At 39.1% G+C, this 25109-nt stretch overlaps 1 protein-coding gene across 6 annotated transcripts in view; it reads right to left on the reverse strand.

Annotated features, from left to right (window-relative positions):
* LOC127355472 (kin of IRRE-like protein 3) overlaps window positions 1–25109 on the reverse strand; it is a 413394-nt gene that overhangs the window by 216507 nt on the left and 171778 nt on the right. For all 6 annotated transcript variants that reach the window (XR_007881765.1, XR_007881766.1, XM_051386403.1 and 3 more), the window contains exon 3: window positions 14698–14847. Coding sequence is in view for 4 of the 6 variants with exons in the window: in XM_051386403.1 (XP_051242363.1) it covers window positions 14698–14847 (150 nt within the window). In the remaining 2 variants the exon portion in view is untranslated. The remainder of the gene's footprint in view (window positions 1–14697; window positions 14848–25109) is intronic.

Here is a 25109-nt window from a genome sequence, read left to right on the forward strand (position 1 = left end):
TTAGCGTGCTTCTGCGGCACTCTTGGTTGTTCTCACCACAGCCAATTTTCCCATTGCCTTAGAGTGCATAAATGCATCTGGTAAACCTCATTTTAAGTGTCATAGCGTGCAGGTTGTCCTATCAGCAGTCGAGTTTCAAACAAAATACGCACCCAGGTTTACATAATCTGAGTGAGGGGCTTAAATACAATTAACACCACAACATTGATTATTTCCAGGATATTTGGTCATTTTAATCAATTACAAGTTGTTTCTATAACTCGAAAACTAGTATTTCCAGGATTTCCAGACTTCATTAATTATTCAATTCAATTCAATTCAATTCAATTCAATTCAATTTATTTGTATAGCACCAATTCATAACAGAGGTTATCTCAGGACACTTTTCAAATAGAGCAGGTCTAGACCGAACTCTTTATAACATTATTTACAGAGACCCAACAGTACAGGTAAGGAAAAACTGCCTGTTAAAAGGCAGAAACCTAGGACAGATCCTTCGGCTCTAGGTGGGTGGTCGTCTGTCTCGACCAGTTGGGGTGAGAGAGAGACAGAGAGACAGAGAGAGACAGAGACACCGACAGACAGACAGGTGCACAGCAACAACAGTATTGGCAATGGCAATCTAGCAGGACCATGGCAGGAGGCTCCACCAGGATCGATAAGAACCTGCGAGACGAGAAAGCACAAGAACTCCGGGGAAGAAGTGAAGTTAGTAACATGCATTAATGGGACATGAATGAGTGCAGAAAGAGAGAGGAAGAGAGGAGCTCAGTGCACCATGGGAAATCCTCCGATAGTCTAGGCCTATAGCAGCATAACTAAGGGATGGTTCAGGACTCACCTGATCCAGCCCTAACTATAAGCTTTATCAAAGAGGAATGTCTTAAGCCTACTCTTGAATGTGGAGAGGGTGTCTGCCTCCCAGTCACAACTGGAAGCTGATTCCATAGGAGAGGAGCTTGGGAACTGAAGGCTCTGGCTCCTGTTCTACTTTTAGAGACTATAGGAACCACAAGTAGCCCAGAATTCAGAGAACGTAGCGTTCTAGTGGGGTAATAGGGTACTATGAGCTCTTTAAGATATGAAGGGGTCTGACCATGAAGAGCTTTATAGGTGAGGAGGAGGATTTTAAATTCTATTTTACATTTTACAGGGAGCCAGTGCAGAGAAGCTAGTACAGGAGAGATGTGATCTCTTTTGTCAGTACTCGTGTTGCAGCGTTCTGAATTAATTGGAGCGTTTTAATGGACTGCAGTAATCCAGCCTAGAAGTAACAAATGCATGGATTAGTTTTTCTGCATCTGTCTGTGATAGGATGTGTCTAATTTTTGTAATATTACGTAAATGAAAAGAAGGCAGTCCTGGAGGTCTGCTTTATGTGGGAGTTAAATGACAAATCCTAATCAAAGATAACTCCAAGATTCCTGACAGTGGTGCTAGAGGCCAAGGTAATGCCATCTAGAGTAACTATATCTTTAGACAGTGAGTCTCTAAGATTTTTGGGGCCAAGTACAAGAATTTTGTTTTTTTAAGTTAAGTTTAACATCAGAAAATTGCAGCTCATCCAGGATTCTATGTCCTTAAGACATGTTTGTAGTTTAGATAGTTGATTAATTTCATTGGGCTTGATCGATAGATATAACTGCGTATCATCTGCATAACAGTGATAGTTAATGGAGTGATTCCTAATAATGTTGCCTAAAGGGAGCATATATAAAGTAAACAGTATTGGTCCAAGTACAGAACCTTGTGGAACTCCATGACTAACTGTCGTTAACGTGCACAAACTGCGAACAATCTGATAAATATGACTTAAACCAGCTTAGTGCGGTTGCTTTAATGCCAATTTGATGCTCAAGTCTCTGTAAAAGAATATTATAGTCAATGGTGTCAAATGCAGCACTAAGATCTAATAATACAAGTACAGAGACTAGTCCATTGTCAGAAATCCTGACTGAAAATCCTCCAATAAACTATTGTTATGTAGAAGGTCACACAACTCTTTGGCGACTACTTTCTCCAGAATCTTAGAGAGGAAGGGGAGGTTAGAGATTGGTTTATAGTTGGTTACAACCCCTGGGTCAAGAGTGGGCTTTTTAAGAAGGGGTTTAATTACAGCTACTTTAAAGGACTGTGGTACATATCCTGATAATAAAGAAAGATTAATCATATCCAGTAAAGAAGTGCCAATTAAGGGAACAACTTCTTTAAGCAGCCTAGTTGGGATCGGATCTAATAGACAGGTTGATGGCTTCGATGAAGAAATTATTGAAGTTAACTGATGAAGATGAATAGCAGAAAAACAGTCTAAATATATATCTAAGTTTACATTAGTAAAAGTCCCTGAACTTGGAGAGCCACTGATAACTGTTGATGGCAGTTGGTGATTAATTTTCTCTCTAATAGTAATAATTTTATTATAAAAGAAGCTCATGAAGTCATTGCTACTTAAAGTTATGGGAATATGTGGCTCAATAGAGTTGTGACTCTCTGTCAGCCTGGCTACAGTGCTGAGTAATAGGCTCCTCTGGCATTACGGAGGGCCTTTCTATAAGTTTTAAGATTATCTTGCCAAATTGAGCGATATTCTGATAATTTGGAAGAGTGCCATTTCCTTTCAGATTTCCTAGCTGTTTGCTTTAACTGGTGGGTTTGGTGGTTGTACCACGGTGCTAGTCTCCTATGTTTTAATAATTTCCTTTTTAAAGGAGCGATAGAGTCTAATGTTGATCGTAGTGAGCCTGCAGCACTATCGACAAGATTATCAATTTCAGAGGGACAAGCGTTTAACGATTAGAATCACACTTTCGGATTTCTCAAGAGGATCTGAAATGTTGTTTTTCAGCTATGGCAGATGTTTATCTAAAACTAAATCCTTGCATTTATTTTCAATGCAGTTAAACCTGCAAAATAAATAAGTAAAAGTACATCTGTTCCATTTGACAGCTTCTGAAATTCATGGGATATATTAAGAGAGCAGCTATTAGTGAACTGCAATTTCTAATTACATGTTGAAATTAGTAAAATGATTGTGCTGTGAAGCATCTGACACAAGATCTTTTACCTTTGAGAAGACACTGTAAACTCTATACTTCACAAAATTAATTGTGAATACTCTGCAAATTATTTCCACACATGGGTGATTACTCAGAGGCAAAAGCCAAATCGAGCCTCAACTTTTAAAGGATAAAGCTAATGGCAGGAGTAGTGGCAAGGCTGCTTAAAGACCCTGATTGCGTTCTTGTATGAAACTGGATCTAATCAGCCTGGATTTTATTCAAACTTATTGATTGAACTCTCAGCTCATTTGATAGCAGATCTGGGGAAAGCCTAAATCAAAGGGAACATGCAGATGGCTCATCCTGAGTATTGAGAAGAAAGAGGCAGAGCACCAGTTCAATACAACTCTCCTTTTATTATGAACTTCATGTGCAAATTTCAACTAAATGGAGACAGTCCTGGTGCATGTACTTTTAACTTGTAATGAACAATTCATTTGGTGCAGCGTGTTGTTTGACTAACACGTTACTGAAAGTAGCTCTAAACTCACAGTCATATCAGTATGAAAAATGTATTTGTGTTTGTAAACAACTACTTTCAAATGTTTAGAAAATTATTTGATACCCTATAGAAATTTTAATGGTTTATACAATTGCATATGTCATTTTATAGCATTTGTGGACTATTTTGCCAAATATGTGGCAAAATAATTTGTAGTTGTCTGAGCAGGCTGAGAAAAAGGGAGGGAGGTGGGAATGGAATGAAAAAGATAAATCTGATTAGTGGGACCTCATTAATAAGGATGCTGTGTACATGATGAAAAATATATCATATGTGAAGTGTGGCACAGTCAGGTTTCACCTTAAATAATTTTCATGATATACAGAAATACAGTTTTAAGGTCTAATGGTTTTCTTTTATGTGGAACTGAGGTACTAAAGCAGCTGCTGGCCATTTGAACAGGATACACATATATATTCCATTAGGAGCACTATGAAGGGCCAGAAGAACCATATTTTTTTCACTGATGATCTGGCTCATGTACTACTTAGTTAAAGTTTCAGTAAAGATGATAACAAATAATTTTATAAAAATTGCAGCTTTTATTTGTGAATCAATATTTATTCTTTATTTGATATGTAATAACTTTCATATTGACAGGGTTCCCATGGTCTCCTGCTCAACATCAGAGGCTAGTTCTGCAGTTGTTTATTTGGTATTGCAAACACAGGCTTTATCATTCAACTACAGCTGACCTCAAATCACTGGATCAGTGGAGGATGACAAGGAGGAGACCAGGGTAAATAATTTGATGTTACACAAACACATAGCTACAAAGAAACCTTTCACAGGCTGTACCCTTCCAGAAATCACTATCCTTTAGTTTGAAACGTAATTGAGTTCTCCTTCATCATCTTCCCCATCCCGCACACAGTAATTAACTCCTTCCATTTGGAGAATGTCAATGCAATCAATCGCATTCAGCACACACACCTATGCCTCATTCACATCACAAGTATTGTGAGGGAAGAGGGCTCATGTATGCTTCACAGACACCTTTACATTTTCAAAAAATGAAAGTAAAATGAAATGAGAGGAAGGAGGAGAGAAACAGAGAGGGTGAAGGTAGTGAGAAGTGAGTAGTAGAGTCAGCAAACTCCTTTGTACTTTGCTTTCTCTTTGATGCAACCTTGTGTCACATCAGTGATGTCTAAAAGTGTTTTTTTTTATCATCCTCTTGAGGGCTTTTTAATGACTTAACCCATGCAATATGACTACAGGTGCCATCTTTACTGTAATGTTGATATGTCACTGCAGATATTTTTCAACTTCCCTGCATGGAGGTATAATTAGTTTCTCATTGGTTCTTTGACCTAAGTAGTAAAGTCGTAATTAAAAACATATGCTAACAATCACTTTTTTCTTTTCAAAAGCTTTCTGTAATGTTTGCTTCTTTCAATCACAGTTGGAGAACTTTACAATGGCTGGCCTTGCTTGTTGTATGCATTCGCAACAGATGTGATCCCAGGTGACTGTAGCACATCATTGAAAACGTTTCTAAAGAAAGCTAAACAAATTTTTCTTAATTATGAAATGAGATACAGATAAATGAAAACTCACGTCAATATATCTTTTTAACTTTTTTAAACATCTCTGCTGCTGATAGCAAAAAATTATTTGTCCAGAAAGTCAGCTAGCAGCATCTACTATACTGTAATACTATATTTATTATACTTTACTCTAATGGGTTGTGCACAGCCCAGGAAAGGAAGACCCCACAGCAAGTAATTAAAAATGCCCAGAAAAACATCACTTATATTGGTGATGTGAGGTGCCTGTGCAGAGCCCAAATGATACTAAAAGACAAACCCACCCCAGCCACACCAGTTCACCCTGCTGCCATCTGGAAATAAATAAAGAAGTTTCTGTTGCCGTACCACCAGAGTTGAAGACAGCTTCTTCCCTTAGGCAGTGACACTTTGAATTCATCCACAGCACTCCACAATGAAAATGCATTTTATCTGTTTTCATTAATCACCCTGCCATCTATCTATCCATTCCTCCATCTACATTCAACTGGGATTTATTGGTATGGGAAACAGACGTTTACATAACCAAAGCAAGTGTAAAATATATGTATATACTATATATAGTATATATATATATATATATATATATACTATATATAGTATATATACTATAGTCCATCCATCCGTGTGTGTATAGGAATACACATAAAGGAACTATAACTTGCATTTCATTATTTAATCCTGTGTTGTAAAATGACAAATCACCTTTAGCTGCACATAATATGTAACTAAAACAGACTTGTTTATTGATGATATTTTATTACACATAAAAAAATATATATTATATTATTATATAATGCATATTATTATATCATATATATATATATATATATATATATATATATATATATATATATAATTCACAAACTTGTGAAGTTCTTTTAGTGTCCACTGGCCATGATTTTAGATTTAGGGGGGAAAAGTGTTGCATTGGAGATTGAAACTAAAATATCATGCGCAGAACTCTTTAGCCTTGAGCGAATATCAGCTCACCCTCCGGAAGAGAACTATCAGAGAAATGTGAGAGAAAGAGAAAAAAAAAATGTCCATCACCCTTTACCCGGGCCATGAATATAATTCATACTATTTTTGTCGCAGATGAAATACTTTTAATGCAATTGAGAATATTCAAGGATCAAGAGAATTATTTATCATTATCCAACACAGGCTGGACAATGAAAATGAAAATTTGCAGTTCCTTCTTGATTGTTACATGCCAGGCCTGTTGTGTTTTTTTGGGTTACCCTATACACTTTGCACCAACGTAGTCAAACACTGTCTAGAGACATTAGGATTATTGGTTGCCATTGTATGCTTTGGAGTTGTTTTTATAGATAAGTTAGTTGAGCCTTTTTTTTAGGCTCAGTTTTGTTATTATTCTCATTTTTATTTGGCACAACGGCCCTGTCCAATCCTCCCAACACTTTTGATAATGTTTATCTTCTAAAATAAATCACCTTAATTGTCAATTAGGTTTTTGTCTTTTTTTTCTTAAAAAGGGGATGTAATAATGCTTTACACATAGAAAAAATAAATGTATAAAATAACATATTAAATAAAATAATCTAAGCAAAATAGCTAATATTTGTAGCAGGAATCAATGGTGGTGGTGTTTACTCCATAGTATAGTATAGCTCTTTCTATGGCAACCGCAGCACGTGTAGATGCAGTGGCCACTACCTCCTTCAGACTTTTATTCTGTATTTTTTCAGCTTTATTGCTGAAACATCATTGAATGATGTCTGACTGGATTTGATTTTAAAGGGTTACAAGACAAAATTGTTCAAACTGACTGGATCAGAAAATTTGGACTGTTTTTTGTTTTGCTTCATTGGTGAAACACATAAAAACATTGGAAAAGGAAGTGTCAGGTCTGGATTAAAGAGCAGTGGACCCTGAGGCAATCCACCCAGCCAGATCAGCCAGACCAGACAGCACTCAATACTATTCGATCACAGTGACATATTGACATTGCTCCTACCAATTTTCATATATATTGGTGAAACATGCCGCAGGGGCTGCTCACACATCTTTAATGTGATGGTGCACCTAAGCACAAAATTTTGGTGCTCCCAAATTTTTCATTGCGTCGCCTTTAACACCATAAGGTCACCTTTATATCGCTCTCCATAACTTTCATATAATGTGAATTATTTTTAAACAAGAATAAGGTGTAGAGAAATGCTTTTCTTTATTTGAGAACAATTATATATAAAAAGAAAAAGAAAGTGTTTAAAGTGCTTCACTGAGCTGAAATTGAACATTTCAAACTAAAACACTAAGCAAAATAAAACATTTCCAAATATGACCCGCTCACGAATGTACTATTTCCGGCCATATTATGACAGCACTCCTGACAGTACACGCAGTGCATTGCGTTATGTCCTTTGTTGTACCTCAGCCAGGGAAATTGTTTCAGCCAGTCCTGTCTGAAGAAATATATTTTGACCTTTTTAATTTGGGTCTTGGAGCCGGGCTCTATATCAGACTCGTTTAAAATAAATAAATTTATGTTTTCACCCGGGCAGCGGCAGGTGCACCAGTACGACCTAGAAAAATTATTAGTCACACTTTTAAAATATGGCATAGAATTTGCACTTTGTCACATAACCTCTGCTGCTTGATTTCATGGAGTAAGGATCATTATGAAATTAACATTAGACAGAAGAGGTGCAGATTTTGCCACCAATACTGGCCCACAGACAGGTGAGACAACTACATGATAATGCATTTTGAGTAATGCATTCAGGATTCCTTTCTCCATCCACTGATGAAAATTAATGATGTCATGCCTTCGCCAATGCTGACTAAAAAATAAGTATTATTAGCCATATACCTACATGTACCTGCACTACACCACTGGTTCTTGTCACTTTTAAGAACTTTGGAAGTAATTTAGACTAGAAAATCACTCTTGAGTCCCATGTTAAAAGGCTAGTAGTCATGTTTTTGGAGAAATATGTCTAGAATTAGATCTTTTATGGCTACTTATTGATCTTCAGGGAATTGGATTATTGTAATTATTGGCGTACACAGGGTGCCCAAAATGCAGCCACCAGACTTCTAACCAAATGACGTTAGAAAGCATTAAAGCACGATCATATCTCCCCTATTTTAGCATTCCCTTCACTGGCTGCCTGTGCATTTTAGAATTGATTTTAACATTTTAGTTCCCCAGCTACGGCGGGAAGACCAGGGGTGACAGAGCTTTTGCAGAGGTCTCTTTGGAACTTTTTGGAACAGCCTACCTCAGGAAATTAGACTAGAAAGTTCACTGTCCTCTTTTAAATCGTCTCTCAAGACAAATTTTTACCATCTGGCCTTTTCTTAATTAGTTTTATCTGTTATTTTATGTGTACCTTTTCCTGTTATATAATATATGCCTATGGCTGTTGATTTATTATTCATATTTGCTAATGGTGATTTTGTCTTCATTTTGTGATGCACTGTGTAATTGTAGTTTTTAAAAGTGCTATTTAATTACAGTACAGACCTCTACCTGCTTTTGACAAGTAAAGGAAAACCTTTATCTATCTGCTTGAGCTCTGTGTCGTGCTTTCTGGGTCCACACCTAATTACAGAGGCTTTGCAGATCATAGTCAAAGCTCTTGTCAGCTCTACTGGTACAATACAACACTACAACAATGTAACTCAGCACTTACTGGTGTTTTACCAAGAGCATATCACCACCATACCTCCAGGCCATGATTCATCACAGCACACCAGCCTTGCAATCAGCTACTGCTGATCTCTGCATCAACATGGCCAGAGGTCGTCCTGTTCCCAGCATAGTTAATCCTAATTTGATGCAGTCTGACTCTCACCAAACCTGCCTCCAACCCCCAATACCCCCGTGCAATAAAAGGCAGGGGCAAATATTTTACATGTTCCAAATCCCATGAATAATAACAGCACTTCTGTACACTATTTATGAGAAAAGTAAAAAGCAATATTGTCAGGGTGTGAAGATGTATTTGGTTCACTTTCACTTTGACTTCGTCGAAGCTTCCACTTTGACAACTCCAAACCAATAAAATCCATCTGGTCCTCCACACGACGCCCTCCACGTAACACCGGCCAGGTTGTTGACCAAACAGTGTTAGCCAGCCTTGCTAGGTCGGCTAACGCTATTGGAAAATGCGACAACACCCCAGTCCACTTTGGTCTATGAAACATCCGCTCACCTACGATAAAGGGGCATCTTATGCAGGATATCCTCACTGACCGTAAGTTTGACTTACTTTGCTTGACCGAGACATGGCAACAACCTAACGACTTTTCCCAACTCAACGAGTCCACACCCCCTGGGTTTGTTTAAACCTGTCAACCTCGAGGCTCCGGGCATGGTGGAGGTCTCGCGATAATTCACCGCGAGAAGTGGAAAGTCCTACCGGTATCTGCTCAACTCGTTTAAATCAACTGTGTGTCAACTTTCTGGTCCAGTTCCCACCATCGTTGCAACTGTTTACCGCCCCCCTAAAGCAAACAATAACTTCATTGATGACTTTGTTGCTCTACTTACCCACCTAGCCACACTTTCCCTAAATGTAATACTGCTAGGGGACTTCAACATACATATGGACAATATCAATCTCCCTCTTACCCGTGACTTTGCATCCTGTCTTGACAGCTTTGGCTTCCAGCAGCATATTGACTTTCCCACTCATTCAAAGGGTCACATTCTGGATTTAGTCTGTTGTTCTGGTCTCATTCCCTCCAACTGTACTGCAGATGAACTTCCTATAACTGATCATTTGCTTCTGTCGTTCAATGTCAAACTCACTCTGTCCTCAACAAAGCCCCCACGTGATATCTCACACAAGAACAGGAGAGGTAAAAAGTCAATTATCGAACAAGTCGAAAACGACAAGATGCAGCTAACAGAAGAAGCTAATGTTAGCCCTCCCGGGGCTAGCCGGGGTGCCTCCCCCGTTCCTAGCTACGATGGCGCTGGGACAGAGAACGAGGAAGAACCGGTAAGCTTGATGTTGACACTGGAAGAACTAAGAGGTGTTAGGAAAGAGGTGAAAGAATTTCGAAAAGACACAAAAACACAACTACAGGACATCAGAGGAGAGCTGGTCAAAACCAACGTGAGGCTCAACAAAGTGGAAACCAGGGTCGCTGGACATGAAGATAAGCTCCAAAGTACAGATGAGATATTATCCGAGATGATAACAACACAGGAAAAGCTTCAATTAAAACTGACATCGTTGTAGGCCTACTCGAGGAGGGAGACGCTCAGACTATACGGGGTCTTGGAGGGAGCGGAATCGGGATCACAATCTATGACCTATTTTGTGGAGAAGCTCCTTGGGGAGAATCTCAACATCCCCTCATCAACAGCACTACAGATCCAGAGGGCGCATAGAGCGTTATCATCTCTCCCACCAGATGGCTCCAAGCCCAGGTCGATCCTGGTAAAATTCCTGTGCTTCACCGTCAAAGAAACACTGTGCTCAGTTTTGAGACCTTGCGGGTCAAACATGGCTTGGCACGAAACGAATTTCATACATACTTGCAATTACGATCATATATTGTTCATGAATGTAAACTGACTGACCTTTCAGATGTTGAATCAGAATTTGAATTTCATGTCAAAGCGTCCTTTAGCAAGATACTGAACCCTGAATTGCCCCCGATCGGTGTGTGAATGTGTATGAATGAGTTAGTTTCTGTTCGATGGGCTTTGCCATCACTGTGTGAATGTGTGTGAAAGGGTGAATGTGGCCACATTCAAAAGCGCTTTGAGTGGTCGGACGACTAGAAAGGCGCTATACAAGTACAGGTCCATTTACCATTTACCATTTACTTAATAAATGTCATTTGGGTCCTGTTTACACCTGGTATTAACATGATCCAGTCAGAAGTGGACAGCTCCAAGTACAGGTATGAATGCATCCAAGACGCATTGAGGATGCATTAAGTTCTGATTGCTCAGACCACATTCGGAGGAGGTCAGACTGTGGTGGCCACATTGTTTTACCAATGTGTACATGAATGTGTCCTGGGCTACACTGAAGGATGGCATCATATTAAAATGCGAAACAACAAGAAGAAGCTTGGATGGATTATGGTGGATGGAAACGTTGTCTGATGTCTGTTCTGCCTCAACTCTCTGTGATTGACGGAGTTTCCTGATGGACAGATAGCTTTACTTGTTGATAAAGTAAAAGCTAACTGCTACTTACTGTAGCTTCTGTTAGCTCAGTTAGCCATGTAGCTATTAGTAGCTAGCTCGGAACACTGAGGAAGGTATCTCGTTTATACTGCTAGCATAGGAGCTTTGGACTTAGAGCTGTCCACATGTTAACAGCCAATGAGGGCAGTATGTCTCTGCTGGCTGCTAAAGAGCAACATGTTGATGGCCATAATGCCACACTCAAGGCTTTAACAGGTTCTCCACAAACCAATGGGTAATATCACGATAGGCACACACTTGGTTACTACTGTAATGGCAATTTTTAAGAACCTACATGACCCTTTGACCTGGTGATTGTAAAACCATGCACAACCTGTTCAAGAAGCTATTATATGCATATAACCTTTAACCCTGTTTTTTTATTACACTCTATGTCCAAGTAAACAACGGGAAGTTGAGACTTCACTGAGCAGCCAAGGACATCATAAGACCCATCGCACCACACCATCTGTTTGTTTCCCCAGAACTCTTCCGAGCTTTCACATTACCACCACACTACTTTGGTCTGAGATGTTGGGTTTCAAAATTAAACTTGAAATGCTGAAATCCTGTTTTTACATGTGAACTTTACCCTCTTGTGAGGTTGCGGTGTAAGCTACAAGACTATATAGCATAAAAAGCCCTAGCCAGCCCTTTAAGTGGCACAGGCTATAGGGTGGCTGTGGCTCAGAGGCAGAGCGGGTCGTTCACTAATCGGAAGGTTGTTGGTTTGATCCCTGACTCTTCCCACCACATGTCGAAGTATCGCTGAGAAAGATACTGAACCCCAAATTGCTCCAGATGCTGTGTGTGTGTGTATGAATGAGTTAGTTTCTGTTTGATGCGGTTTGCCATCACTAAGTGAATGTAGTGTAAAAGCGCTTTAAGTGGTCGGAAGACTAGAAAGGTGCTATACAAATACAGATCCATTTAGCCTTTACCATAGGTTCAACAATGCTTTTGGCATTGATCTAAAGATATGTGTATTAACAATGTATCTGCACATTGTACCATAGATGTAAAGAAGAAAGGGAGAAATCCTCTGGTTCAGAAGTTACATCTTTGTGCCAGAGTTACAAACAAGAATGTGGTTATTGTTAGTCTGTCCAAAGGAGGACGAAAACTTTTTCTCTCTGAAAACCAAGTGTCAGCATTAGATGAGGCTCTCTAACAAATCCCCTCCAATGACAAGTTGCCATCTTCTATGCCAGGTTGCAGCAAAACAACAAAATATGGTGCAAAGTACTTTAGAGGCACGATAATTCTTTATGCTCAACATAAACCTACCATAAAAAATACCACTGTTTACCTGCAAAAGCACAAATATAAAACATCATACCCAGTCAAAGAACCTTGAATTCTCTGCAGAAGAAGTGGTAACAGTTCTATCACCAACCATGAAAACAGCAGAAAACCTGATCCCTCTGTGTAACCGATACCTCTCTCAGTCAGCCCGTACACTGTTGCTGTGTTTAGTCATCATGAATGTTGTTAACCCAAATTAGACAGTGAACAACTGTATAATTCATAATTTTAACAATATCATTTGAGTTTTTGACATACTGGTATTAAGATCATGGTCATTAGCTGAGGTCACAATAGCTACGTCCCACCAAGAAATAAAGTCAGAACGCACAGCTTTAACAGCGCAGAGCAGAATGACATCACACAGTGTGTCTGAGAGAACACAGTGGAGACCCTCTATGTATCATGCTGCCATTTAAAATGAATTAGTCTACAGTTTCACAGCTGTAGCTGGATATGTTTTAGAAGCTATTAGAAATAGATTCAAATACTGAAGACCCCGGTTCAAAACTATAAAGCTGATCATCAATTATTGATATTATTTTAATTTAAGGTTAACTGGGAATATGTGACTCCTAAAATTGATAACTGATGTGACGCAATGTGCTAGAGAAAAGACGTCTCAGTCTTTTAGACTTATTGGAGTTACAGAATTTCACAATATTTGGCCAAGGGAAACAGACAAGTTTAGTCTTGGCCTGGTATTAAATTACTCAACAAGTTATGCAATCTCGCAATTTTAGGGTTTACCCTCCTGGTTGAATGTACTTATTTCAAGAGGCTTTGGATAAAAGCTGTGGGACTGTGTGGTATTTTAAGTATTTAACCTTGGCGCCTCCTTTTAGTTTCATATCTGAACGTGAACCCTCCTGGCTACTGTTAGAAAGCTGCAGCTGCCAGATATTTTGCTAATCTTCAAGAGGCGGCGTAAAACACTTGCATTCATGTGATTAAATTAATTGCCGATTTGGATGCACCCCAGATATGCATATATTTCTAACTGAACTATTTTCCACTAATTGCAATAACAGCTGAGGTGAGGAGAATTATACAATGCACCCACACAGTTCAGTAAATCTTGGCCTGCTCTGCTTTGTTCATAAAGACAAGCATTAGAGATGGAAAGCTAAATGGAAATTGAGTGGATGCACTGTGAGTCTAGGCCATACCATATACATAGTGTGTTAGCTATTGCTGCTTCTAATCAGACTTCAAAATTGGATTTCCAAAATACTGCACATAGAGTTTCTTTATACAGAAGGAGAGAATGTAATTACTAAAATGAATATAAAGAAAGCATAATCATCTAATCCATCCAAATATGTGTTCGTTTTTGTTGTGTCTATAATGCGCATACTTGTTCTTGATTGGATTATGTTGAGGAGCATTTTACCCATTACAGATTCAAAAATACAGTCACATTGATTCTATATCTTCTCGGGGGGTATTATACAACACATTTCATTAATTGTATTAACTGTGGGGCCTCAAACGTGGAACAATGCCTGTAGCTTCATATGCAGTTTTATTTCCCAAAGAACTTTTTACTGGGATCAAATTTCAGGCTAATATCTGAATGATTTGTCTTCTCCACCTTATAGTTGGGTGGGAATAGTCTAAACAAATGGTACCCCTCTTATTTGTAATGCCAAAATTGCCAAACGGCTTAACTACTCCCCCTGCCTGCCATTACTGTCCCATTAAGGAACCATTGTAAGATTATTGGGTAAAACTGTAACTAATGAGGGAGTTTGGAGCTGCAAGGTTGAATAATAAACTGATACCTTTAAAGTATATAATGCTTTAATAAGATGGGGCTGAATCAATCATGGTAATCAGTGTTCTTGCTTGCCAACCGACTGCTGCTCTTAAATGTAAAGCCTTCTTTGTGAATCAGAAAACTCCAAATGACAAGCTCATGGAAAACAGAGGGATGCTGTCATTATATGATTAGCCTCTGATTTAGGCACGTATCACTGATTTATCTCTTGTCTGATCTATTATGAATTCATGTCTATTGTTTCTTTCAGCTCTCTTACATGAATCTAATTGTCTCCTGATTCATGATTTCATATAAGCAATACATTTCCATATAAACTGAAGTGTGGAGTTGGGACATACCCAGCACAGTGAGGCGGGCGGGCCGTGATCTGATAGCCGCCTGGATGGCCTGGCACTCAAAGAAAGCATCATCTTGAATCTCTGTTCTCTGGATCAATAGGTAGTATTCTCCTTTGCTGTGGTCTCCGACGATGTCATATCGTGGGTAACCTGCAACACAGAGGGAGTACAATGTTTGGAGAAACAAATTGTCATCTTCTGTTTACCACATTCACAGGTATTCACGAAGATCATTGGATGTCAAATCTGTTTCTGTCAGGGTCTTTTCATACAGTGCTGCTAATGCAGTAGCTTACGGTGGCCAACAAGGGCAAACGCGCCGCAAACACGCCGCAAACGGGCTGCAAGTGGGCCGCAAACGGCAAAACGCTGCCAACACAGGAATGATGCAAAACCAAAAACACACAAACACATAAAACAAATGCAACAGAAAAATGCTGCAAATACCAAAAACACACAAAACCACAAAACAACTGCGAGAGAGAAACGCTGCAAATTCGCTCCACAAAACGGAAGTGCGCCGGGCCACTACGGGGACCCGACCTGAGGGATGGACCAGTCCTGTGGGACCAGACCCGAAAGACACAAAGAAGAAGAATAAGAAAGTTGGCTAACTTTTGGAGAGGAGAGTAAAAAGGTACGCTTTCCTTTATGTCTTTTTTAAACACTTGGCCGTAATCTTTTATAATATTATAGAAGATAATAATATGAAATAATATTATTATAATATTATAGAAGAATATTTTAATAATTCGTAATAGAAGAATATTTTAATAATTCGTAATAGAAAAACATTTTTCTTCTTCTTCTTCTACTTCTTCTTCTTCTTCTTCTTCATGTCTTTCGGGTCTGGTCCCACAGGACTGGTCCATCCCTCAGGTTGGGTCCCCCTAGTGGCCTGGCGCACTTCCGTTTTGTGGAGCTAGTTGTTTTGTCGTTTTATGTGTTTTTGGTATTTGCATCATTCCCGTGTTTGCAGCGTTTTGCCGTTTGCAGCGTTTGACCACACTGAAAAAAATAACTCATTGGATGAACACAAATAAATTTTGGGCAGGATTTCCATCCATTAAATGTATGTAGCCCCACCTCGAACTAAGTACCTCCTTGTAATATGATTTAATTGAGTTGGTCAAACTCATCTTTATCAAATACAGCCAAAATAAAATAAGTACATTAACTGGCCTAAACTGATTTACATTTGTACAACTTAAACTAATATAGCTGGTCTAAAATAATATTATTCAGAGACACATAACACAAAATCTGGTTAATATGTTTTTATTTAAAACAAATAAAACCTCATACAAATATCTATATCTATATATCTATAGAGAGAGAGAGAGAGAGAGAGAGAGAGAGAGAGAGAGAGAGAGGGAGAGAGATATATAGATATAAAACATCAACATGGAACTCATCAACATGATGGCAGTCACTGACTTGTGTCAAAACACACTGAAAAACTGCCTCAGAGCCTAGCTATATGTTTCAGGCAGAAAAGCTAAGGCATGTTTTGACCAGTTCAGACCAACCCTGAACATTTTTTTTACCATTAACTGCACTATGTAGTGCCTAAATACTGGAATGAAATATACATATACCACATTTAACACACATCTACAGTACAAAACACGGAAATTCTTCCACCAATCTCAAACTAAACTGTTCAAAATGCACTTTGACCTTGACTGAGAGCTTAGCTTTTTAAGCTTCTCTTAAGTTTTTTATCTATGATGAACACAGTGTATGACCTATCATATTTAGAAAAGAAAAGAAATGAATCCGCTGACTTCAAAACTGCTTCAACCAAAGTAACTAGTATTAGTGCTAGTACAATAATAATACAAGTACAATATCTGCAAAGGCTAAGGCATGGTATAACCAACTCACATTAAACATAAAAACTTTGGTTTTACTGTACTATACACATGGTAGAAGTACAAAACAGAACCTGAAACGTGAGAGAAAAAAAGGAATTTCTTTGAGTCCAGTCACAGCCTATCCATAGGAACACACTTCAAGATGTGCTACACAAGTAGTTAACAAGAAAAACATCCATGCTGACTGTCACTGAATGTGTGGACACAGTGTTTGCGCCTTATGAAAACAGCTTGATTTTCAGCTGCTGTATCTTTGCATTCAGCTTGTGTCCATCCAAGTTCATAATGATCTTCTGGAAAAACTCGAAGGTGTACTTGAGGTTTTCGGGAAAGGCTAGATCAAGAGCATAAATGAGCCCAAACAGCATGATGAACCCCATGATGACGCTGCCAACATTGTTGAGGACTTTAATGCCCTCAATCACAACTCCCACGTCCTCTGGCTCTTCATGTCCATCTCTTCGGATTGTGTAAATCCCCATGACTGTAGTGGCGATGTCCCTCTCTGCATCCTCAGCTGCAGAGGACTGAACAACAACACAGAAAACAAATATAAGTAAAACGCTAAACAACACACAGAAAATCATATACAACATATAAATGCACAGTTACTACATACAGCAGTTTAAAGCAACAGTTCATCAGTTGCTTCTGTCAAAAAACAGGTGCTAATTCGGGCTGTAGCCTTCAATGTTTGATAAAATATAGGCCAGGGTTAGGGATGGTGGTGTGTCAGGCTTTTACAGAATCTTCTGATGCACACATCAGTGTTGTTTCCTGAAGTCACTGGCTGTTTCATAGTATTTCTCATAAATGACGCATGGAATTAGATTAGTCTCAGTATTATAGAGTAACTAACCCCTGCGGTCAGAGCCTAACTTCACCTGCTGCATCATTTTGAAAAATGCTTAAAAAGTGGGCAGACACTGACAGAACAAGGAGAGAGGAGGAGGTGAGACAGGGTGGAGCGTATTTCACAGACTGCTCCTCAGATTTTGGAGAACATGGATGACAGTGGACTGAGCCCAATCAGCTTCAGCTCCATCACTGCCTGAAACTGGAGCTGTCAGAGCCAAGGCTATAGCAGTGCAAGAGAGCTGTAGCAACATAATGTCAGCAGCTTTATGGCCAACATTTTTCAGTTTTAAAACTATGCAATTTCAATGATCCTTTTAGAATCTACCACAGAAAATATTCAGCAAAACTCAGGAGTGAGAAACCAAATACATCCCCACTTATAAAGGTATGTGTGTCTGCGTGTACTGTGTGTATCTTTGTATGATCATTTCCAGTGTGTACAGTGACTACTACGTGTCACTAGGTTGCAGTAATGTCCTGATGAGTAAAATGGAGGTGCCAGAAGACAGGAAATTCAGGAAAAGTGGAAAAAAAATGAATTAGAGTATTTTTTATGTTGCAGGTTTACAATTATACTACATGAGAGAATTTTAATAAACTTACCAAATATTCCTTGAAAAACACATCTGGGTCTTCATTGACATAGACAACAAGGCTTCTCAGGATGAACTCCCTCCTTATGTTGATGTCATCGCACTAAAACATGGGTGACAAACAAAGACATCTGGTTATGATGGTGGTGCAGGGATTAGGGCAATCTGAAGATCAGTAGGTTTTTGGGCTATCTGTTGTATATGTGAAAAAAATAATCATATAATCAAACGAAGAGAAAGAAAGCAATAACATTTATTAATAACAGACATTTACACACCTCATCTTCCTGACAGCATTAGATGATGTTTGTGCCACAGCTTCTCTTTTTGTATTGGTAAAAAAAAAAGCTTGCTTGTATATTCATGACTGACTGACTGTTAGCTAGCCTTTGGTGTTGTAACCATAGACTGTATATATCACATAAATGACGTGCATGAAATGCATTCAAAACGGCAATTTGCGACCGAGTTTGCACCGAGTAATTGGTCTTTTACAAGCCACAAACAGCCTCTAACATCGAAGTAGACAGGTTTAACGTGTGTGAGAGAGAGACCCTGACTGAGGAGGGGAAGGGAGAGGAGAGGTGAGGGGGGGTCTGCTTAAACAGATTTGTTAGAGCTAATAATTCATGTTCATGTACACTTTTTAAGTAAAAGTTGTGTGGTTATAACCCGAGTCAGAGTAACCATAATTCTCCCTCATGTATCTTAGCTAGTTAGCCCGCTAGCCCATGTCCGACTTCACTGACGGTAAAATTCGTCGGTCTTTTCACAGCATGCTTTTTAAAATATAACAAAATCGAGTACTCACCAAGGAGTGGAATTACAGCAGCTTTCCGTGGCTCTGTAAAGTAAAATCCTGCAGCAGCGTTGGCAGAAGTTGTCAGTGAAATAGGACCGGGAGGAACGGAGGCTGAGAGCGCGCTGCTTCGCACATGCGCAATGGGCGGTCCCAATTCAAATGAAACTCATTTGTTTTGAGTTCATGAATGTCAAGGTGAAATTATTACGTTACCACAATTAAATTTACATCTGTTTAGTGTTTAATAGATTTGTTTCAGCAAATCAAACAACAATTTAATGTGTCACATCAAAGAAGGGCTTGGATCAGTTTTTTGAGTGCATTTGCGGCGCTTTTGCCCTTGTCGGCCACCGTAGTAGCTTCTACTAATGCAAATGTTATGTCTGTGCTAAATGTAACAGTAAATGAAGCCTAGCATTTTTTGGTTAAGGGGAATTTATGTCAGGTTTCCATTTGTCTGTGTTTTTACAGTGAATTTTGTGTATATTGGACTATTTTTTGGTTTTCTTGCATGTAGTGATAGCCAATTACACGTTCAGAATTTGCAGTAACAAGCTCAATCATACGCTACCTAGCCTCACATTGACTTTTTAACCACGCTGCAGCAACACAGACCTGCCTGATGTTAACCAGCGTGCTGACATAAAGCCTGCCTTGTGTATTGACAGTCCTGATGTCAGATAAGTGAAGGAAAGTTGGAATTTCCTAGCTTTTAGTAAAAAAAAAAACCTCCTCCCTGGCAGTGTGAGTCACCCATTGCAGCTCACTATAAGTTGCAGGTGAAGTGATGGAGATGGAACATTGACAGTATATATTTAGTGGACAGAGCTTCCGGGTCTGTGAAGTGAAGCCTAAGTGGAAGTGTCTTGAATCGGCATTCTTTCTAATGGCCAGCAGGGGGCAGCTTCATAGGCTGCAAAATAGAATTCTGATAATATGGAGAAATGAGCCGACTTCTTATTTGATTTATCAGTTCAGTAAACAGTTTCCTAATGAATGAGTCTATAGTCTCGGTTGGTAGTTTCAAATCTCCTTCCATACAGCATGATGTTTATTTAGTAAATTATGGTCCCATTTAGAATAAAATAGATAATAAAGCAGGACATGCAAGGTAACAAGTAGTTACCTTGTGATTGACAAGTCATTGTCAGTAGGTCGGTCCAGCACAACACACCAAATCAAATAAGGCAGTGCTGATCAAATATGAATCAAGATTCTATTATTGCATTGCCTATTTCTCTCCTCAAGTCCTCATATTTTTGGTCATTGTTTCCTGCTATGGACAAGCTAAAACTACACTGCCAATGAGTGCAGCTCAACTTGCTGCTGGCTCCAAAAAAATAACATTGCAACTGCAATGCATTCATAAAACTCATAAATATTAAGACGTGTAATACCTGGACATACAAAAAGATTTAATTTCTAATATATAAATGCCATTTCCACCATTGTCACAAATACAGTTAAGGGTTGTAGGAATTTGGGGTTCAGTACCTTGCTCAATGATACTTTGACACGTGGCGGGAGGAGCCAGGGGTCAAACCAATAACCTTCCGATTAGTGGACAACCTGATCTGCCTCTGAGCCACATCCCCCCCATTACTCTCCTCCTACTATATTTGAAGCAGATGGAGAGACAAGGGTTTGAAAAGTGTCCTGAGATAACTTTTGTTATGAATTGGTGCTATACAAATAAATGAAATTTAATTGAAAAATGTGCTCTTTACAAACATATTTATATTTTTTTTAAAGAAGAACTGTTATAAAGTACAAAGAATATACATAATATCTGGCTGTACAGAGCACAGAATAATCAGAATATATTTATTGAATGTGCGCTGTATGAGTGCCACTTAAAGCAAACACTGAAAAAGCATTGTTTTAAGATGATGAAATCTCTGACGATTAACCTCACTTTCAAAGCCTATCTAGACTGTGTTAATGCATTAGTTTATTTTACTGAATACATAAACACACATGAACCGTAACAAGCTTTGATTATCTGCCTGGACGTGATTGGACCTAACAAACCAACCAGGCTTGGGCCAAGTTCATGCCGGGTTTGGGCCCAAAACTGCTGCTGTAGGCCAGGCTTGGACAGAACTTTATTTAAAATGTATATATTTAATATTTTATTATTGATGCATGTACTGTAATTATGTAATTATGTAATAAGTTAATTTGTTATTTATTCGTTATAATAATCTGAACTATATTATATGCACAATGTACGATATTTAAGCTCGCAATACACTATTAAAATTATTTATTTATCTATTTTAAGCAAAAATTTGGGTTTGGAAACTGTTTCCAAAAACACACACACGCACTGAGCTCTAGTCCTCTGCCAAGCTCAGTTCAAGGATTTAAGGTCATTTACAACACAGGGTTGTATCATGAAATTTAGACATATGGGGCGTTTGTTTTGTCTTGTAATCGCGACTTGCAGCTCGAGAGTGACGTCACATCCATGTTGGAAAACGAGTAACCGCAGGTTTTTGCGTTCTGTTTGGCACACAACATGACGAGCTTGGTTGCAATAGGCAGTTTGGAGGTTTCATAACGTTTATAGTGATTATATCGTTTACGGTGCACCCACTGTAGATTTCACATGTTCATTACATATTACACAATCATTTCACAGTTTGATATCTGAATATTCCGTTTTGATTAACGTTAACGTTAGGCTACTGCTCTGCTTTCTGGTCAAGACTCGGCATTGTTGTCATAGCAACATGGAGCGTCTCAAGCCAATTTCAGCTGCACAAGCTACAAAATAACTAATCAGGCAGTATTTAACACATAATAAGACTGTAGCGACATGCCTGTAGGTAACAGTATACAGTGCTATGTGTACGACTTCTTCATTTGGTTACAACAAACACAAAAGTGCTTAAAATAGTAGAAAACCACAATGTTTACTACGTGTGATGCTCGGAGTAGCCATCTTGGTAACTGAACTCGGGGGTCCTATATTTCATATTATCTAATAAAATTAGATAATATGAAATAATATACACTACCGCTCAAACGTTTGGGGTCACTAAATAACATTAAATTGATCAGATCTAGACATTGTGTATACTCTTGTAGAGAAGATATTACTGTTGTGCAGTGCCTTTTTGGGGGGAGTATCTAGAAGAATACATTTTTCATGTGGCTCAGAGGCAGAGTGGGTCGTTCCTTAATCGGAAGGTTGTGGGTTCGATCCCCCGCTCATGGTGCCACATGTCGAAGTATCCTTGAGCAAGATACTGAACCCCGAATTGCTCCCGATGCAGTGCATCGATGTGTGAATGTGTATGAATGTTTGTTTCTGTTCGATGGGCTTTGCCATCACTGTGTGAAAGGGTGAATGTGGCACGTAGTGTGAAAGCGCTTTGAGTGGTCGGAAGACTAGAAAGGCGCTATACAAGTACAGGTCCATTTACCATTTAATGTGGTAAATGACTATTAAAGCTTTTATGGAATATCTACTGTACATAGGCATACAGGGGCCCATTGTGAGCAACCATCATCCCTGTGCTCCAATGGGGCAGCTGTGGCTCAGAGGAAGAACAGGTCGTACTGATTGGGGCCAATTTCCTCTACAACAGGACAATAACCTAAAGCACAGCTCCAAACCATGCAGAAACTATTTAGGGAAGAAGCAGTAAGCTGGCATTCTGTCTGTAATGGAGTGGGCAGCGCAGTCCCCAGATCTCAACCCTATTAAGCTGTTGTGGGAGCAGCTTGACCGTATGGTACATAAGAAGTGCCCATTAAGCCAATCCAACTTGTGGAAGGAGCTTCAGGAAGCATGGGATGAGATTTCTCCAGATATCCTCAACAAATTGACAGCTAGAATGCCAAAGGTCTGCAAGGCTGTAATTGCTGCAAATTGAGGATTATTCGATGAAAGCAAAGTTTTAAAGGAAAAAAATATTATTTCAGTTAAAATCATTACTTCTGCCTTGTCAATGTCTTTACTATATTTTCGATTCATTTTGTAACTCATTTCATGAATAAAACAGTTTGTTTTAATGGAAAACATGACATTTTCTGGGTGGCCAAAACTTTTGAGAGGTAGTGTAGATGGGTGGTGGCTTTTCCAATGAACTAAATAGTATAACTTATTCTATGACCTTCTTGTCTTCACACTCTGCCCTCAAAAATTGAATGGCGTCCCAACATTATGACATTATCAGTTCATATGTTATACTTATGCATTACATTCAGAAAGGTTTTTGCTAAATAGGAGTCAGAATTTCATAAAGTCCTAGAAGATGCATTACTATTCCCAATAAACCATATGACAAGTATCTCCTATTAACGCCTTATGTTTGCAGCAGGTGTCTTTGTGCACAATAACAGTCCACTGCCACTTCCATCACAAAAGCATTGAGCTCATACACTGGGTTGTCTTGATGTTTCCTTTTTGTCACCACAAACACTAGATCTTCCCAGAACGATCTCAACTTCCCTGGTCCTTCCTTTTCATTTGTTTCTTCTTTGACTCCACTGTATTCCTCCAGCTTTGCAAAAAGTATGTTTTCAAACTCCTTTCCTTGGTCATGATGAAGTTTTGTGGGAAACCTAAATCGCAATACAAAGTATTTTAAGCTCCTCAGCTTTGTCAGAACTCTCTCTACTCCAAGGTGACCCCAGTGGCGGAACTAGACTTTGATACAAGGGGTGGCCAGAGGGTGGTCAAGGCTTTATCAGGGGGGCCATATACTAGGCCTAATAAAGGAAAATACTGGGATTCTCCTGGTACCTAACATGCCTTCTTGACTGTTGAGTTAAACTCAGGAAAAAGAGCTTTATGACAAACGGAAAGTGGCTGGAGAATTCTTAATTCTTAATTACATTTTTTCAATTCAGTTTTATTTGTATAGCGCCAATTCATAACAGAAGTTATCTCAGGACACTTTCCAAATAGAGCAGGTGTAGACCAAACTCCTTATAACATTATTAACAGAGACCCAACAGTACCACCATGAGCAAGCACTTGGCGACAAGGGTAAGGAAAAACTGCCTGTTAAAAGGCAGAAACCTAGGACAGATCCTTCGGCTCTAGGTGGGTGGTCGTCTGTCTCGACCAGTTGGGGTGAAAGACAGAAAGAGAGAGAGAGAGAGAGAGAGACAGATAGACAGACAGACAGGTGCACAGCAACAACAGTAGCACCAACTACACTAATAGTAGTGACTGATGATGATGAACATGACAACAGCAATGATGGGGGACAATGAGCAGTGACAACAGCAACAACAGTAACCGTAGCTATAATAATACTTTATAATTATAATAACACTAATATCAGTGATATTGGCAAGTGTAGTCAAGCAGGACCATGGCAGGTGGCTCGACCAGGATCCATGAGAACCTGCGAGATAAGAAAGCACAAGAACTGCGGGGAAGAAGTGAAATTAGTAACATGCATTAATGGGACATGAATGAGTGCAGAAAGAGAGAAAGAGAGGAGCTCAGTGCATCATGGGAAATCCCCCGATAGTCAATTCAATTCAATTCAATTTTATTTGTATAGCGCCAATCTCAGGACACTTTTCAAATAGAGTAGGTCTAGACCAAACTCTTTAAAACATTATTTACAGAGACCCAACAGTACCACCATGAGCAAGCACTTGGCGACAAGGGCAAGGAAAAACTGCCTGTTAAAAGGCAGAAACCAAGTGTAGGACCTTGTCCTTGTCTTCCTCTACAAGAGACGCTTTATCCGTCTCTTAATTCAACAATCATCATATTATTTTGATTATGTTCCACCAGGAGAGTTTTCAAGGCCTCCTCTTTCCCTTTGACCTTTTTGACCCAGGAGGGGAGGTGAGACTGTGGCGCCGACAGTCTCCTGCAGAGAGCCTGGTTCTTTTCAGATTCTCAGATGGGATCTCTAGGTGTCAATTTGTTTTATCCTCTTTAACAGAACACTGACTTCCCCACAGATCAGAACGACACCCTACACCTAAAGTGGATCGTGTGTGATAATTAAGTGCCTTTTTGATTGTAAATCAGGGTTAGATATCCCTGAAATGTGTTTACATCTCTTTTAGTCTGACAGGTCCACCACCAGAGAGAAACTCCTCTGGAATCCACATCTGGCATTCTGACACCCCTTCCTCTAAAGTGTAAATTACGATGTTTTCTTTTGATAGTGGACATTCCAATCTAGGAAGCAGAAACAACAGTTGCACAGATATAGATTTAGTTCTGTTGGAGTATTATGGTAGAATGTCATCTTCTCAAAATTAACAGATTGCCATCCAGCATGAGAAGGTCGCAAATGT

Source organism: Dicentrarchus labrax, unplaced genomic scaffold, assembly GCF_905237075.1.
Source record: "Dicentrarchus labrax unplaced genomic scaffold, dlabrax2021, whole genome shotgun sequence".
Taxonomy (NCBI): Eukaryota; Metazoa; Chordata; class Actinopteri; family Moronidae; genus Dicentrarchus; species Dicentrarchus labrax.